The sequence below is a fragment of the Chiloscyllium plagiosum genome, unplaced genomic scaffold (assembly GCF_037043375.1).
Source record: "Chiloscyllium plagiosum isolate Xiang-an unplaced genomic scaffold, Cpla_swu_hap1 HiC_scaffold_22, whole genome shotgun sequence".
NCBI lineage: Eukaryota > Metazoa > Chordata > Chondrichthyes > Orectolobiformes > Hemiscylliidae > Chiloscyllium > Chiloscyllium plagiosum.
Window position 1 is genome coordinate 26,823,733 of NW_028270160.1, and position 19,710 is coordinate 26,843,442.

The following is a 19,710-nucleotide window of genomic DNA, read 5'->3' on the forward strand; positions in this document are numbered from 1 at the left end:
TGGTGGTTTTGAGGTCTCTTCTCACCAATCATAAACAATTTCAGGTTTTCAGGTGCAATACGTTTATATGATTTCAGGATAAGACTTGCTTTAATAGTCAATTAATCTCTGATCTAAGAATCATTGTAGTTTGTGTGTCTGGCAATTGTCCCAATATCAGGAATCCAGTTTTTGCCATAGTTGTTCTGACTCCATTTCTGTTACAATTTCACCCATTTAATTGTCATATTACAAGTGAAGTTATCACAGTTTTCATCACTTATGCCGTTAATTTCAGCTGGCTAGTTTCAATACAGGGCATCCAGTTCTGTATATTTAATTTGTTCTGATCATTTGCTCTTTTATAAGTTAAGTCATACTCTCCATTATCTTGGTGGGGTTTCACAATCTGTTTTTCCCCTACACCTATCTCAGGATTTATGATAGCGGTAGAAATAAATTTACAGAAGTTAGAAGTACACAATGGTAGAACTTCTTGCACCCAAATTCAACATTCTGCAAGCTCTAGCTCTGTTTGGGAATACTTGCAACAAATTCAAATATTGGAGAGTTATATAGGAGGGAAAGGATGTTCCATCTGTAACAGTAGGGTGCTGATTTCTGAGGTGTCAATGGTAATGCTTATTGACTTGCTCCCGCTACTGTATTTTAATGAAAGGCTTCTGTTATTAAGCATTGTATGTCTGCATCTGCTCATTAGTCCAATGGTACCATTTTCAGAAATTCTCCAAGCATATGCAACATAGGTAGAAGTCTGTCCAAACAGTTCACAATGCCAGAATGATTTTACAGTTTTTTTTTGCTGTTGCTTGGTTTTTCATCCAAACTTGATTAGAATGAAGAAGGGCATGGTAATCAGAGTTAAAACCCTCTGCTCAATTTCTTGAATTTTAAATGCACTTATTTCATCTTGTGTTCTGTGACCCAATGCAGGGAGTTTACCTCCAGTAATGCTTCTGTTCATTATCTCAGCAAACCAGAATCTCCCATAATAATTTTTTTTCAATAATTATTAAGATTTCACATAAGCTGCAAGAGAATACTAGAGGTGCACACTTTGACAAGTCTTCAACCAATTTTAAGTAACCAATAAAATTTGCATCAGACATGTTGCAACTTTTGGTATTTTAATGGTTATGACCCTTCTCTCTATAGTCTGCTCTGGATGTTCCTTTTTATAGGTTAGTAATCATTGTGGTCAAGGTAAATTCTCATTCACGCACTCACAGACTACCTTGATCACTGTATCTGTACTAACAACCATTGAGTTTGACTTACTTTATTACATGAAATTGCTTTATTCTATCCATTTTATCATGAATGAGGGCAAAAAGGGGACATGAGAGAGCTTTGGCAAATAGGATTAAGGAGAATCCAAAGAAATTTTATAAATCCATTAGGGACAAAAGAGTAAGTAGGGAAAGAATAGGACCCCTCAAAGGTCAGCTAGGTAGCCTATGTGTGGAACAGCAGGAGATGGGAGAGATACTAAACAACTATTTTGCATCATTGTTTACTGTGGAGAAGGACCTGAAAGATGCAGAATGTGGGAAAATAGATGGTGACATCTTGAAAAATGTCCATATTACGAAGAGAAGATGTTGGATGTCTTAAAATGCATAAAGGTGGATAAATCCTCAGGACCTGATCAGGTGTACCCTAGAACTCCATGGGAAGCTAGAGAAGTGATTGCTGAGATATTTGGCTCATCAATAATTGCAGGTAAGGTGCCAGAAGACTGGAGGTTGGCTAATGTAGTGCCACTATTTAAGAAAATGGTAAGGACAAGCTAGGGAACTATAGACTGGAGAGCCTGACATCAATTGATGGAGGGAATCCTGAGGGACAGGGGTTTCATCATGGAAAGGCAAGGACTGTTTAGGGATAGTCAACATGGCTTTGTGTATGGGAAATCATGTCTCACAAACTTGATTGATTTTTTTAAAGCAGTAACAAAGATGATTGATGAGGGCAGTATGGTGGACGTGATCTATATGGACTTCAGTAAGGCGTTTGATAAAGTTCCCCTTGGTAGACTGGTTATCAAGGTTAGATTAATGGAATATAGGGAGAACTAGCCATTTGGATACAGAACTGGTTCAAAGGTAGAGGAGGGTTGCTTTTCAGACTGGAGTCTGTGACCAGTGGTGTGCCACAAGGATCGGTGCTTGGTCCACTGCTCTTCATCATCTATATAAATGATTTGGATGTGAACATAGCAGGTACAGTTAGTAAGTTTGCAGAAGACACCAAAAGTGTAGTGTACAGAAAAGAAGGTTAACCCAGAGTACAACAGGATCTTGATCAGATAGGTCAATGGGCTGAGGAGTGGCAGATGGAGTTTAATTTTGATAAATGTGAGGTGCTGCATTTTGGAAGGGCAAATCTGGGCAGGACTTATACACTTAATGATAAGGTTCTGGGGAGTGTTGCTGAACAAGGAGAGCTTGGAATGCAAGCTGACAGTTCCTTGAAAGTGGAGTATCAGGTAGATAGTATGTTTTAGTATGTTTTTCTTTATTGGTCAGAGTATTAAGTACAGGAGTTGGGAATCATGTAGCTTTACAGGACATTTTTGGAATATTGCATGCAATTCTGGTCTCTTTCCTATAGGAAGGATGTTGTGAAACTTGAAAGGGTTCAGAAAAAATTTACAAGGATGTTGCCAGGGTTAGAGGGTTTAAGCTATAGGGAGGGCCTGAATTAGCTGGGGCTGTTTTCCCTGGAGCGTCAGAGGCTGAGGGGTGACCTTAGCGGTTTATAAAATAATGAGGGACATGGATAGGGTAAATAGACAAAGTCTTTTCCCTGGGTTGGAATAGATCAGAACTAGAGGGCAGAAGTTTAGGGTGAGAGGGGAAAGATCTAAAAGGGACCTAAGAGGCTACTTTTTCATGCAAAGAGTGATGCATGTATGGAATGAGCTGCCAGAGGAAATGGAGGAGGCTGGTCAATGCAACATCTAAAAGACATTTGGATGAGTACATGAATAAGAAGGGCTTAGAGGGTTATGGGCCAAGTGCTGGCAAATGGGACTCGCTATCATTTAGGATATCTGGTCAGCATGGACGAGTTGGACCGAAGGGTTGGTTTCCATGCTGTACATCTCTATGGCTCTATGAACTACATCAATCTTGAGTAAATAGCACACTGGTGGGAATAATGAGAAAGTGGCCATCTGATATCTCAAAACGTGAAATTCTTTGGTATATCTCTGTCACTTTTCAACATCAATTGTAATGGATTGCATAGTTTTCTTAGTTAACTGCAATTACTGGCACCCAATTAAAAATCCAAAAGCTGTTTTTACAAACTATTTGCCCTGACTGAGAAATAATAATACATTTAGCTGCATTATTTGTCATGAATTCAACTGTCCTCTTAAACATTTTATATTTTAACAACTTTTTTTAATACTCCAATATTCGCCATTCTTTTCTCTTGTAATCTACATTTTATTTTGTCTTACCATTTAAGTTGGAAACACGTAACAAATACATTAAAAGTTATGGGAAAATTGCCAGTAACCATTGGCAACCATAAAATAGTTTAATTTTTAAAACCGGATTAGTTGTGGTGTCAATAAATATGTGACTATGCGGTTCATCATCCTATTATTTCCAATCCCGAGTGGATTACTTGCCAATTGAGAGTTCTTTCAATTAGAATATACAAACAAATAAATAAGGAACAAGAGTTGGCCACTTGGTCCTAAGGGTTTGCTCTGCCATTCAATAAGATCATAGCTGATTTTAACCTCAACCCGACATTCCTGCAAATCCCACCCCCTCAATAATCTTTCATCCCCTTAGTAATCAAGAATCTACCTAAAACAATTTAAACATTTGATATACACTGCTTTTTTTATGAAGGACATTCCAAAAACTCTGAACCCTCCCCTGACAAAATATGCTTCTCTCTCTCTTTTCAAAATGGATGACCCCTTATTTTCAAACTTTGCTACCCTGTACTAGGTTCTCTCACAATCCTTTTGACATCCACCCAGTCAAGTCTTCTCAGAATATTCTATGCTTAAATATGCCTCTGAATCTTCTAAACTTCAGAGGATACAGTCTTAGCCTGTCCGGTTTTTCTTCATAAGGAAATCCACTCTTCGAAGGTACGAGTCAAGTAAGCTTTTTCTGAACTGCATCCAACACATCAACATCCCTCAGTAAAGATGATGATCAGTATTGCACACACACTTCCGCAGAAGCGATCTCACCAGTGTCCTGAATAACTGAAGCATAATCTCCATACTGTTGCATTCAATTTCCCTCACAATAAAATATAGCATTGCGTTAGCTTTTCTGATTACATCCTGTACCTACAGGTAGTTCTTCTATAACGTGATGGTAGCGTTCTTGAGCAACCCTGCATTATAGAAAACTTGTGCTTTAGAAACAACACTCAAGGTGTTGGTGATGTAATTGTGTAACACCCAACACACGCTTTAAAAGATTATGCTTTAAAAACAGTGTCCCCAATTCATCAATTGCGTTACAGCGAATTCACATTAACAAAACGCGCGTAAAAGCAGAACAACCTCTACATACCAACCTTCTGTGATTCACGTGTTAGGGCATCCAGATCTCAGACATTTGGACAGGTACATGGACAAGAAAGATTTAGAGTGTTATGAGCCAAACACAGACAAATGAGACTAAATTGATTTAGGAAACAAGGTTGGCGTGGGCAAGTTGGGCCAAAGGGTATGTTTTCATGCTGCATGACATAATAATTTTGAGCTTTGCAACCTCTCACCATTTAGATAATCTGCTGCTTTTTTATTCTTTCTTCTGAAATGGACAAATTCATTGTATTCCATTTGCTAGATCTTTTCTCACTCACTTAACCTATCTATATCCCTTTGTAGACTCCTAATGCCTTCTTCACAACTCACCTTCCAACCTATCTTTGTGTCATCAGCAATTTCAGCTACCGTGCTTTTGGTCCCTTCATCAAAATTGTTTATATAAATTGTAAAGAATTGCAAATCCAGCAACAACCCCTGTGATACACACATCTCATGACCACCTTCCAACCTGAAAATTCCTACTCGCAACATCCTGTTAGCCAGCCAGTTGCTATGTTTTCCCTGACACTATCCATTTTTATTTTCTGCAATTATCTTTAATGTGGCATCTTATCAGTATATCCACTGATTCCCCATTATCTATAGCACAACTTACATCTTCAAAGAACTCCAATAAATTGGTTAATCATTAGTCTCTTTTGACAAGACCATGTTGGATGTGCTTGATTACTTTGATCTTATCTAAATACCCTGTTGTAAGCTCTTTAATAATAGCTTGTAACATTTTCCTTATGAGAGATGTCAAGCTAATTTGCCGGTAGTTTCCTACTTTCTGCCTTCCTCCTTTCCGCTCTTTTTGAATAAAAGAAGTTATAGTTAAAATTTTCCAATCCAAAGGCAGCTTTGTGCAAGTTGAACAAGTTTTGGGCAATTAAAACCACCACAATCCAAAAGAAGTGTGGACGCACATCAGGAATCTCACTAGTTATTTTTTTTTAAACTGACCCCAGGATAAAATCCATCTGGACGTGAAACTTGTCAACTTGCAGTTCCAACAATTTACTCAGTACTACTTCCTTGGTAATTGCAATTTTCTTTATTCCCTCCTGCTATTTCAATTCCTGATTTACAGCTTCACCCGGGATGCCACTTGTATCTACACTTGTGAAGACTGATGCAAGATATCCATTCAGTTCATCTGCCATCTCTTTATCCTCCATTTCTAATTTTGCAGACTTGTTTTCTACAGGAGCAACTTTACTCACTCTTTCCTTTTTTAAATATCTGAAGAAATTATTCCTGTTTTTTATATTTTTAGTTTCTCTCATAGTCTAACTTTTCTCTCCATCTTTTAGTAATTCTCTGTTTTTTAAATATTCTGTCCAATCTTCTGATCTGCCAAGTATTTTTGCACAATTATGTATCTTTTGTTTGAATGGGAAACTGTCTTTGACTGTTTTAATTAACCGTGCAAGTCCATCCCTTAGAATTTTCTGATATGCTGGAATGCATCTATTCTGCATTTCCTTGAATATCCCCTTGTTTGCTATTGAATCTCAATTGACTTATTCGATGAACTAAGTTGCCAGTTCACTTTCAATTGTCATTATTTAAATTTAAAACAGTAGACTTGGACTCTCACTCCTCTCCCTTGAACTATATGTAAAATTCAATTATATTATGGTCAATGTTCTAAAGAGATATGGAACATAAATGTGAGAAATGGAGTTCGGTTTCAGCTTGAGCAGATTCTGACTCAAAAGATAGAACTGTCTTGAATGGCTGAATAGCCTGCTCTGTTTATAAGTTAGCAAAGTGGCTAATGGAGTGTTACACTGTTTCAAGGGAATTGAAATGCATAAGTCAGAAAGTGATACTTCAGTTCTATTAGGTCTTGGATAAACTTTTGGGCATGAACTTCAGAAAAGGTATAGTGGTCTTGGATAGAGTACATTGCAAAGTCACTTAGATTACATAGAGGCTGAAAGTGTCAGGTTAGGACAACAGGCTGCATAAACTTACTTTTCATTCTCTTGAGTGGTGACAGCTGAAGTATGATCTAGATCATTAAAGATGATAAAGGAATTCAACAAAACAGACAGAGAACTTATTTATAGAATCTAGAACAGGGATAGTGTATTTATGATTAGAGATAGGATATACAATAGCACAATTAAGATTTTTTTTCAACAAAAGGATAATGCAAATCTCTTTCTAAAAGGCTACAGTTGACTGGCCAATTGACATATTTAAGACTGAGACTGTTAGATTTTAATGAGGTAGAGCACCAATGGGATATCAAGCAAGGATGGCTGAATAATTTGGTGTGCAAATCTGCCAATACTCAATAAACTGCCAAAACAGGCAAGAAGGGCTAAGTGGCTTGGTCTTATTCCTTAGACTTAGGTAATTTACGATCCAAGGCGAAGAAAAGCAATGATGGACAGTTAACAAAGGCGTACTGTTCTGACGTAACACTTGGGTAGCAATTGTTAGCCACAAAGCTTTTCAGCAAAAAAAATCAGTGCAAATTTCTCATGCATTAGTAATTCACAAGATTTTAATAAAAATTAGTTACAATTATTCTGACAATGCTACACTTGTTCTATGTTTATTAGTGACAAAACAGTTTTGTGATTTTGTACAGCACCCAGTGAGCATTCATTTGACTATGTCCTTCCTAAAAGGTTTTATGAACATCAAAAGTGGTCAAATGAAATAAGTGCTTTGATTGCAGGAGTAAAATTCAAAACAGCATCATGCCTTTACCTGTCATGAATGTGCAACATGGCAATGTAGAAGTCTTATTAAACAAAGTAGTTACTTTAAGCAATGATTTATAGCAGTTGTTAATGGAAAATCCCAATGCCAATAATGTAAGTGCAATCATTAAATTAATCAGCTTAACATCGTCTCAGTCAGAGATATTTGTGTCAACACAGGTGTGCATGAAACCCTATGACTTAATGCTGCTGCTTTACTGTTGAAATGTTCAAGTTTCATAATGTGGTAGAATCTTGTGTTGAGGAATATGCACATTACTATAAAGTATACATTTCTGTTGCAAGGAAATTAATATTGGGTGTATATGGAGCAATGAAAATGAAAACAGAGCAAACTATAATGGACGACTTATACACAATGCTTTGGCAGCAATTTAAAATATACCTAGCTGCTGAGGTAGTGTAGCAGAGAGAGGCCTTTATCCAGCATCTGGCCATGCAACACTGGACTTGGAAATCTTTGATATTGACACATAGCAACAAAACTAGAAAAACTGGACACATTCACCATGATGAGCACAAAAATGTCTTGGTTCAATGTAAATGAGTAAAATACAGGAAAGTTACTTTTAATAAGCATTGTAAAAGTAATTATCTCAAAAAATATTGAATAAAAATATATGCAAAAACCACTGACTTTGACCTATTGTAATTGACACATTGCTGCTACAGCACATCTCTATGATTGTACACTTGTATTGTAGAACCATTATCTGTTGTTACCAGTGCTTTGGAATTCACAACAAAAATGGGCTGAAGTCTAAAGTGTAAGCATCCAAGACAACTAAAACTGCTTTTATTTGAGGCAGTTGTGCATAATATAAGCAAAACATTAGCTAATACATTCCTTTTAAGTTACAGATAGCTAATATCTTGTGTCTGATAATAAAGATATTGAGCTGAATTCAACAAACTTGATGATACCTTTTACTTCCTAGTCATTTGATATAGTCTCAATTGACAGATTCTGATTTGTAATCTGTCTATTTAACTCCAAAAAACTACATACATTACTGTAGTGCAACATTTAAGTTTCACAAAACACATTATATTAATTGTATGTAGATCAATTTCTTTGTCCAAGATTTGAATCCAGTTGAACATTATAAGCAATCTGATCTTAAAACAGTATTTGAAACAGTTCTTCAGCATTGTTTACCCATAACACCAAAGTCTCAAACTCAGTTCTTACTTCAATTTTTTAAATATCTTTGGCTTTTCATGTTTGAAAGGGCAATTCCTTTCAGGACAAAAAGGAGTCAAGTTAATTTTATGTAGATAACATATCAAACACCCCTTTGAATGTATATACACCATTAGCGGACATGAACAAAATGGTGTGCGACAGAATTCTGTGCCATAGAATATGAATACCAATATCACTCAAGATAACAATTCAAAACTGAGCTAAAATTAAGAGTAGGCATTACATGGATATGAATATTCACTTTCAAAGTAAAGCTTCCATCTTATTAATATGCACATTGCTCTAGGGATGCAGCGTAACCTCTAGGTGATTTATCCAAATGAACATCTTTCACTTAATCCTAACACCAAGTGGGCTATTTAACTGCACAAAGTATCAAAATGGTTCGTGCCAGATTTCCATGAATGAAATAAGTTAGATATGTTTAGTCATATTACAACAAATAGCCTTTGTGAACAAAATTCTCCAAGACTCAATCAGAAAGCTTTCCTGAAAGAAATGATAAAATGACAAGTGCCTGCTTGTTGAATATTGAACACTTAAATTGGCAACCTATGAGATGGTCAACCCAGCGAGTAAAATAATATATTGGCAATATTTGGCTTCGAAGATTCTTTCATAAGCTTTCGTTAGGCCATCAAAGAAACAGACATTTTTATTTGAATATTGCTCGAGTGAAGAGAAGACTTCAGCCTAAATTTTCACAACGATAGAGAAGGTCTCCATCTTGGCCAAAATGATACTAGATCCCCGTGTCGAGAAGTCCTTCTTCCAACCTTAGCACCATTTTTCATTAGATGAGGTAGAGGGGTTGGATTGGGGTCAGGGTGGGGGAGTGAAGAGTGGAGGAAGAGAGTAGAGGAGAAAAGAGGACATATGGGACGGTTTGCAATTTGCACACCCATGGTCCACGGATGCAACCTGTACATATTAAACTGCCAATGCCTTCAGTCAGTCCTAATTTTCATTAGAGAAATTCCAAAACATGACTTGTTGGTTATGGATTTTACAGCAGAAGGTTTAAACTTACTGGAGTTCTTTAGAAAGTTAATACCTGTTGGGATAGGTCTGGGGACCCAATTAGAGGTAAGGCACACTTTGGGAAAAGCCCATTGGCCTTTTGGACTATTGATAATAAATTTTCAATGTGTATGAAAAGGTGGATAAGCTCATTGCAACAGTGAAATGCATAGGAACTGGGACGCTATCAAAGCATTTAAATCTCCTGCCTTAAAATTTCAAAATGTCTGCAGTTAAAAGTAACAGTGCTCTGACCATTTCACATAATAAACCTGAAGGCTTCAGTATTGGATTTGTGCCACGTGAATGATTTCACAACCTATCATTATCATAGTGGGGTTTCTGTCAGTTCACAATTTGATTGACAGCTCCAAATGTTTATCAAGTCTTTGATTCAGGCCAATAACTACAAATGCTTGCTTTTATAAAGAATTGAATAATTGAAGGAATTTAAATCTAGTGAATGTATTTTCAACAATGAGAGTGTTACTTATAAATAGTAAAATAACCAATAGATAATGAAAACTTTATTTTGTTTCATCTCATTTTTGGTCCTCTCATTAGTACTAAGTGAAATGGCATGGGAATGAAATCCCAAATCGGTAGTAGATGGGGCCATGAGTTGGCATAGATGAAATAAAAGGCCTTGGCAGAATGGATGGGGATATGAGGTGGCCTCGCTTGGCAAGGAGAAGTAAAGGGGAATATGCGTGGGAGCGAAAATGGTGAGAGTTAGGGAGTTATTTTCTGTTTCAGTCTTTTCCTCCGAAGTCCCTGAGCACTGTGGAGGGCCTTTCACAGAACACACCTTGACAACCAGCAACACCTGTGGCTACCTCTGCACTATTTCTGGGAATGGCAGGCTCAACACCCATTGAAGGGCGTTTCCTCCCAAGCTGGGTTTGCAAAGTCAGGTCGGGAACAAGAATTCAGGGCTTTGTTGCTGTGAGTGGCAGGGTACTTTTAATCCAAGTTGGACACTTGAGTGCCTTCTACCTTTTAACTGGCATGGAAACCAATCCTGGTCATCTCCACTGAGAATTTTCTTCCCTCCTATCAGTGTACAAGGATAATTTATACTTGAAGACCTGTGTGAGCAACATTTGAGTTGATCAGATAAATCACTTGCTTAAGACATGCAATATTGTGAGGCATGTTGCTAGAAAAAACACTTTCGTCTACAAATCAGGAGTACATCTATAATATTTTGACACAGAAGATGTTTTAGAAACCTGCATCTGTTTCAACTGAATGCCTTATTCAAGGCAGAAAAATCAGGTTCCAAAGCTAATGTGGATGATCTGCACATTTTCCCATACCCCACATATCTTAACAATTTCTATTTCAGCAATTTTTGCTCAACAAGATAATCTACACTCAAAGCTACCATCCAACTAAAAGTACATTAATGTACTTTTAATTGAACGATATCGTTCTGAAATTATGCATGAAAGGCTGACTATCATTAATTCCAGCATCATCAAAAGCCATATTTAATGAAACAAAAAAATGTAGATAATTCTATTCATAATAGAATGTGCAGTTTGTATTAAATAAGGGTTAAAAAGGCTTGAAGCAAAGAATTTACTTCCCTAAACAAATTTATCACTAGGTCTAATGATTAACACATGTTCCAATATTCACAGAATAGCACAGGCCCCTTAACAATGCCCTAAAGGAACCAGAATTTTATAATGGGGTTACAAATTAATTTCCCACTGTATATTATCTTTATTGATGTACATGATAAATACCTTTCACAGATGGCACACAAAAGGCAAACTTGCAATGGCTTTCTTATGGTAAACACATTTTTCAGAAAGCTGCATAATTAATGGACAATTTTAAAAGAACACTTTTCTTCGCTCTTGTCTAACTAAATAACTGCCAATCTGTACAAACAAACTACTGATGGATGGCTCGCTTTTGTTTTTAAAATTACGATAAATACTTTCAGAAGCAAATCTGAAGCATGTCAAGCATAAACATGGTAAAAATATGTCCGACTGGAGTATCATAAATCCTGATTTGATTCGGCCAACCTAAAAACAAACGTACCAGTGTCGACCACATTTTTCTAAATGCTATGTCTGATTAAGCTATGCCATTAAGTGACAGCTGAGTTCAAGCTGAACTTTAACATTAATATGATATTATTTAAATGACTTCATGTTATTTTTGCACAAAAAATGATGAATGATTTCTCGACACCCCAACTGACATAACGCAGGCAGACCATTTAATGAGTTTTGACAAAATGGAGACATATGTAGAATATTTGTTACTGAAACCGTCATTGTGGGCCTTTGGCAGCACTTGTTTTTGATTGTCTGCAGGCATTGAAGCATCTATTTCAATTCCTACTTCCCTTCCCTCTGAATTGTGAATTTAGCTAATGTCATTTTTAAGGGCATTTACATATTACTCTTAATCAGATATTTCTAAGTTACGGTTCACAGGCAGAAATATGAGGTTTCTGTAAAATGAGGCAATGACAATCAGTAAAGTGAACCTTTGTCAGTAACGGTTGGTGTTGGAAAAGGTTGTTGTAAGAATACTTAGAGAAAACAGAAAACTGACAAAGATGTAACCCCATCAGTGTTATTCATATATCAATGGACAAGCTGTCTTTAGCTTAAAGGCATGAAAATCCTTATTTTTGAAAAAAAAGTCTTGTTTGTTCTATTTGTTTTTGGTCAAAGTTGTTCACCTTTGTTCACCATTGCTTAAGTAAGTAGTCGAGTTTAGAAATTACTCATTTGTAGGCTAAAAGTGGTGCACTTTGTTAAACAAAAAAACAATAATGTTCTAATTCTTACTTCCAATAGGCTAGTATGCTTGCTGAACTCACATCAAACTTCTGGACAGCAAAGGTATTAATATAAATTAAAAGACATTAAAGTGGATACTGCAGTGTAGCATATTGCAATGTACGTTGATGAGCATTCCCCGAATGTAATCCTTTCAAAAGATGTTGATTGGAATACGAAAGTAGACAGATTGCCTAAATTACCTTGAAACAATGGGACATTTCTCTAAAACTGCTTAATCAAAGCAAAAAACACATGTTTGACCATGTATCCTTTTAAGTCTCCTTCCTCCAAAACTGGGAATCCAACTAAAGCAACTCAGATAAAAATAAATGAGATTATATTTTGGGGCAATATTAAATAAAGCTTGAGTTTTGGTCTAGTGGTAAATCAAATCTAAATAATAAGAACTGTGAAGGAAGCATTTTAAGCACAATGTTCTTAGGTTACTTGTATATTTCTTAGGAAGGACCAAAATCTAGCAGTTTTGCAAGAATAAATTTCCAAGTGTCTATGTCACCTGTTCCCACTTGGTACAAATCCTTAATAATCCCTAATCTCCAGCATTTACCTGGAACTGAGTGACAACTGAAATGTAACAATTGTTGTGTGTAAGACAGACTAGATATAGTGCTGAGAGCACTTACACACTGTACGATGCACATACAATGTTCTTGCTTAATTACCATTAACATTCTAGGCTATGTTAGACTTCAAGTTGACACTGAGTGAACAGTGGGAAATCTCTCCACTCAAGATGCAGTGAACTCAAAACCCAATAGATCCATCCAGTCACGCTTCATCTAATTACAACGGATGAGTGGCCAGCGTAAATGATGCACCTTATATGGAATTTGATGATTGGGAGGGAAGGCAGTCCGGCAGGAAGCTACCTCTTAAAAGTAGACTAATGTCCTGAGAGGAGAATTGCATTCTCTAATGGTGGTCAGTGGAAAGAATAATTGAAGCATCATTTAATGTTCTAAAATCCTTTGAGGCATTCCAGGAGGTGCTTTTGAAACATAGTGAGCAATGAAGGATTATCTTCTTTCCCTCAGTTGAAAGACAGATGGCTGATCAGGTCAATGGCTGCATCATATCTGAAGGTACTGGCTTCAGTGAAGGGTAAGGATAACCCCTTCATGATGAGACTTCTCTTCACATCACTGTTGTTGTTACATTAATCCTGCTTTAGTTTAAGAGCTATCAACTACTTCCTCTCCCATTTCACACTACGCATGCAAATCTCAATGGGACATTTCACTGTAATGTCCTTCAATTTACTCTCAAAAAATTGCTACTGTTAGTTCCCGCACCCTTGACAATACTTCTGCTTTTCCTTGAAGTATGCATACAATGCTATCTTGACTTGCACATCAACAAAGCATACAAACTAATCCATTGTCAATATTTGTGTAGGAAAAACCAGTATATAAACAAGGGAAGATTTAAGAACAAGAGGATTGCTAACTGACTGCACATTTGATGGCCACTAATATCATTAGCAGAGACAGGATGGGCAACATCATTGAAATATGACATAAATCAGAGGGCTTTGCACAGTAGGGTTTTTGAGAATCCTTCATTTTCCTTTTTGCTGAACTCCCAATATTCCAAGCAGCAAAGAAATCAGCAACCCCATCTAGCTGTTGAAATAGAGAGGTCTAACTAGGAGATGGTTAAGGTTAATGCAACAGCCAAGAAGTGACTTAGTGGAGAATTAGCTGATCTCTTGGGCTCCACAGAGGCTGACAGGTGTTGTACAGATTTTAAAGGCCTAACCTTTATAAGAAAAATGTTTTCTGTGTACCAGCAAATAATTCTGTAATGAAGGACAGAGAATGCAGTCACCTTAATGGGCATTGCAAATGGACAGTCCTTATAGGAGTAAGAGGCACCACAATTAGCAATTCTCTGGGATGCTCAAACTTAGAATATAGAAGTTCCACCACCTCCACCTCGGACAGGCTCGAGATTAAATTAAATAAATTTCAAACCAGATGTCATACTATCTGCTTTCTCATATATTGGATGGAGTAGGATTGCCAACTCTATTTGGATGTATTCCAACTGCCCAGCTCAAACAACTTTTCCTCTCATCTATCTCCAAACATTTTATAACTAATTAACAAAGGTGTCCAAAGAAAATATCAAACGTATATTTTTTTCTAAATGATCCTATAATATTTTTGCAGAAATGAGCAGAGAAATTAATTTTTAATTTATGTCGGCTCCAGGACAGTCCTTGAGGGTCAGAAAACCTTGCGGAAGTGCTGAGCCACAGTCTGATAGCAGGGCAGTTGTGCAATGAGAATAGAACATCTTGCCTTCTCATAGGATGATAACACAATTGGGATCCTTGCCAATTTCTCAACCAGCGATCAGCCCACATCCCCCCCACCAACACAAAGCCAGCTGGGCTAGATTATCCCAGGCCTGAGCCCTAAAGGTTTCCAACCGCAAGCGTTTTTAGGGCCTTCGACAGAGCCACGGCATCCTTCCAGCTTCCTGCATTACAAACACGGGGAAACAGCTTGCATAAGTCACAATCATCAACAAAACCTACAAGTCAGGTTCTATGAGTGAGAACCAGGGTGAAGATTAGCAAATAGATACATTTATAGTTAGTAAAATGTTGAAACTTTTGAAAAGCTGTTTATGCAAAGAGTATTTCTGGGTAGATGATGGCTCTGCAATATTATTTGAAAAGCATATCAATGTTGTCAGTGGGCACGTACAGTTTATTTAAGGTGGATGAAATCGACTGTAATTAGATATGACAGAAGAACAGCATGAAGCACTCTCAACGACTGAAGATCTCTAATTGTCCTTTCTGTCTCTGTACTGTCAATGGCGTCTTCCTCACCATTCTGAAGGTTCTTATCCCATGATGGTTCTAAGGATATTCCCATTGCAGAGCCAAGTGTGTGGCTTGTCTTGCGAAAACAACCAGATCTTTTTAGGTAATAGAATTATTGCTGGTGGTGCGTGTGCGCACATGTGTTTTTTTAAGATAAACTATTTAGAACAACTGCCAAATCAATCAAGAACCTGCACGATGTTCAACTGGTAGGAATGCACCAAATTTTACCTTCACATAATCAAAGCACTTACAAATAATGAGGCAGTAAGAGTTATCACAGGACCATAAGATTCTGAAACAAAAGTTGAACGTTTGGCCCATGAGTCTGCTCTGCAAATTAAATGAGATCATGGTTGGTCTGATAATCCTCAGCTCCATTTCTCAACTTTTCCCAACAGGTCAATTGCTTTAATGATTAAAAATTTGTCTATGTATCCTTCCGCCTGGTGAGGAGGTTTTTGTTTAAAATATAATCGGTTGCTGCTGCACACCATTCACTTCTACTCCTACATTCTTCCCTCACACATGCCTTGGTGTACACATATGTGGTTTGGCGGTCAGAAAAAGTGCTGTTGAGTTGTGTGTTTTTAAATTCATTATGGGATGAGGGCGTCGCTGGCTAGGCCTGCATTTGTTGCCCATCCCTAATTACCCAGAAGGCAGGTAAGAGTCAACCACATTGCTGTAGGTCACATTCAGGCCAGACCAGGTAAGGATGGCAGATTTCCTTCTCTAAATGATGTTAGTGAAGCAGGTGGGTTTTTCCTGACAATTGAGAATGGAGTGTGGTGCTGGAAAAGCACAGCAGGTCAGGCAGCATCCGAAGGCAGGAAAATTAACATTTCGGGCAAAAGCCTTCTGCCTGAAATGTCGATTTTTCTGCTCCTCGGATGCTGCCTGACCTGCTGTGCTTTTCCAGTACCACATTCTGGACTCTAACCTCCAACATTTGCAGTACTCACTTTCACCTTTCTGTATTAATAGTCTAGCGATAATACCACTAGGTCATCGCTTCCCCAATTATACGTATGGATATATTAAATAAAAGGCGTGTACTTGGAAGCTCCACAGTAGTACAATGGTTAGTATCCCTGCCTGCCATGTGGGAGAGCAGAGTTCAATTCCCCTCCAGGGAGTGAATGGCCGTGTGTAAATAAGGAAGCAGTGTTTAAGTGGGAGCTTTGCTGATGCAATGGGAGTGTCCCTATCTCTGGACCAAGAATTCCAGGTTCAGGTCCCAGTTAATCCAGAGGCATGTAGTAACATCTCTGAACAGGTTGATTTAAAAAAAAATCTAAAGCAAGGGGTCTTGTAGTCGTGTCCCAATCTTTAGGTCAGCACATCCAAGTTCAATCCCTCCTGTCCCAGAGGTGAGTCACAACAAGTCGTGTGGCACAGTGGTAGTGTCGCTATCTCAGAGGCCTATTCCAGAGTGTAAAATAGCAATCTGAACAGATTGATTAGAAAGTATCTGAAAGAGCTGTATAATTATCAACAATGCTCCAGAGGTCAGTACTTACAAGTTGATTGAAAAAGTACAGAACTGCTGCTTCCTCCTGAATGTCTGTTGGCTTTTGGACAGGAAATGGTCCAGAAGGAAAAAGGTGGAAACCGGTGTAGGTTTACAGTAAGATCCTTGTGAATCTTAGTCTTTTGCTGCCTAATGCAACATCTGATCTGTTAAACATCGCTGGTCCCAATTTACATGTATGAGTAGGATCCCCAGCCTGGAGCTTTCACTATCTAGACCAACCAAAAAGTCAGAATGGAACAGCCTCCATTACAAAGTCCACAGTTTATACAGTTTTCAGCACTCACATTTCCTAAACATAAGTGAGAGATTATTTACGTTTAAATAAGAATGTGAGATGAAAATTGGTCCCGGTAGTATTTAATTTTGGTGTCTATGTACAAATAGATTTTTATTCTACAAGCAGAATACAGTCGCTGATTGGGCCCTAATTTCCAAACTTCGTTCTCGGAGGACTCAATTGTGGGTATTAAAAGCATTTGTTTACATTAAAAAGACAGCATCACCTGCCCAAAAGGAAAATAGTATTTTATTGGTGAAAATGGTACTCTTCTATTATGGTATCAAATATTAACATCTGATCATTCATTGAAAGTAGGTGCCTTCACATGACCCCCCCCCCCCCCTCCATCTGAATGAATCCAGTCTGTCGCTGGTACCTCCAACATACTTCATTTTCTGCCTCTCATCACCCAATTACATCTGCTTTTATTTTTTCTTAGGCATTATACACCTTATTTTATCCTTGTAATATAACTGGCAAATTTGGGTGTTCCTACTATGACCATTTTTGTAAGAGACTGCCAGCTTTCATTACAAAGAATCAGCAGAGAGCAGAGAAAAAAAACAAACTCGAAATGACCTCAAAACGCCAAAACAAATTCTGACAGAGTTCAATCAAACTGTTGTAATCACTAGTTCTTATACTTGATAATGTAAATCTGCACTAAATTTAAAACCAAGAAACTAAACAAATAGTAATCAAAATTTTATTCAAAAACATCTCATATCACCTGTATGGATCAGTGTTTTACATAAATTCAATCATTAATACTGGCACTCCCATAGCACACAAGCTTCAATTATCAACCAAAAATGCTTTTCGTCCAGTTAGCATGAAACAACATTTCCACAGAGTATCAATGCACAACTTGGATTATTCTTTATGTGAGATGAATTTGTACTCTCTGTACTGCATGCACTCAGCAAAAAGCTACATAAATGATAAACAGGCATTGAAAAGGAATAGGAAAACTCAAATCAAACCAATGGCACATGTGCTGGGAGACCTTCATTTAAGAAAGGGGGAAAGTTATTTATATAAAAAGCACAACAGATTCCTACCTTGACCTTACCTTCGCAACATTCCTGTCAAGATCCTGGAGCTCTTACCAAGGTTGGTATCAGTTTCACGCAGCTGATAATAAGAATGAGGAAGGAAGGGGTTACACAGCAGAATAACTCAAAATAGTTATTTTATCACACAAGTCATCTTTTAAATTGAAAACAGATCTACACTGTCACTGATAGGAACCCATTTTTGTTCTTTTAGAAGAAAGTCAGCTGTATTCTGCTAAATAGGGATGAGTCAGCTAAAACATCAAATACGGAACCCATCTTTCTAGTTCTGACAAAGCATCTGCAATCTCAATACACAACCCAGGTTTACTCCTCTCAGACAATGACGAATCTGCTGTGTATTTCCAACATTTGCAGTTTTAAAAAAATCTTAACAGAAGCCACTTTGAACATCTTTATTCTGCATTTAAGGAGGCATTAGCTTTAACAAACATAATTTGGCATACACAAAGTGTTCAAACACTTAAAGGTGATGACCAACAATACATAAAGAGTTTAGGATATTGCAAAATATCTTTGTCAATAAAATGGTGTGTCCCCATTCTACCTTCCTCCTTTAAGTAAAAACACACTAGTGTCTCTTTAAGGATGTACTAACACCAAAACTAATGTTTAATTTTAATATTCATTACTAGCATTTATCTTTTGTAGAAGTAAGCAAACATAAAACATTCTCTACCTTGACTTTGGTATTCTGGAATCAGCAGAAGTTTAAAATTCTTATGCTACTTTCACATTACGCATACAATCATTGAAATGGAAAAACTGACATTGGATTTTGTTCAACTTGAAATTTATAAACATCAGCCAAGGAAAGGCAAAAACTGTGAACAGGCTTAAAGGTTCTGTGACCCAAATGCATATGTCATCCTACTATTTCATCATTTAGCTGTTCTTTCGCAATGCTGTGGCCCTGATGATACACAACTGTGAGATAAATTAAGGAATAATGAATGAAAATAACTGAAAAATAACCAAATCGATAAAGTTGTATCTTGTCTATTTTCATGGTAAAGTGTGCAGCACTTCCTTCTCAATATCAAAGGTATATATTACCACAAATAACATTATATGTGGACAAGACAATGGTTAGGCAAACTACCTTGCTGAAGTGACTTCAATTTGAAAATCTTACATGATAATTAGATCGACTTACTTAATTCACTAATCAAAACAGAACATCCTTTGACAATCTGTGAGAATATGACTATACCCTTAAGAAATACAAAACATATGTCGATTTGTTCATAAATTCAAAGCAAATGAAAATGGATTATGCATTCACATTCTAGTTAGACATTTTGTGAATCTGTACAGATAAGTATATACAAAGGACATTATGATAATTTAATGGACAAAAGCTTTCAAAAAATTGTAGATATTATACAGTTTTAACATATCAACATGCATCTTGTTTTTCTGCCAAAATGATTAGAATGTTGAGCTATTTAGATTGCCCACAAAATGCAATTTTAAAATTACCTAAAGCTAAATTATACAAATCAATGCAAGGATACAAGGAGAAAACAAAATGCAAAGTAGTCCTACTTCACAAACATTTCTGATATTGGAAAAATGAATGTTGTGTGCCCATGTTCGG

The 19,710-nt window shown here is 37.1% G+C and overlaps 1 protein-coding gene across 4 annotated transcripts in view; it reads right to left on the reverse strand.

Annotated features, from left to right (window-relative positions):
• The window catches only part of vti1a (vesicle transport through interaction with t-SNAREs 1A), a 334,105-nt gene that overhangs the window by 138,949 nt on the left and 175,446 nt on the right, over nucleotides 1–19,710 (reverse strand). For 2 of the 4 annotated variants that reach the window (XM_087998891.1, XM_087998893.1), the window contains one exon: nucleotides 18,096–18,168. In XM_087998891.1, coding sequence (XP_087855017.1) covers nucleotides 18,103–18,168 — 66 coding nt within the window. In that variant the 3' untranslated portion in view covers nucleotides 18,096–18,102. The remainder of the gene's footprint in view (nucleotides 1–18,095; nucleotides 18,169–19,710) is intronic. The other 2 variants (XM_087998889.1, XM_087998890.1) reach the window with 1 other exon arrangement.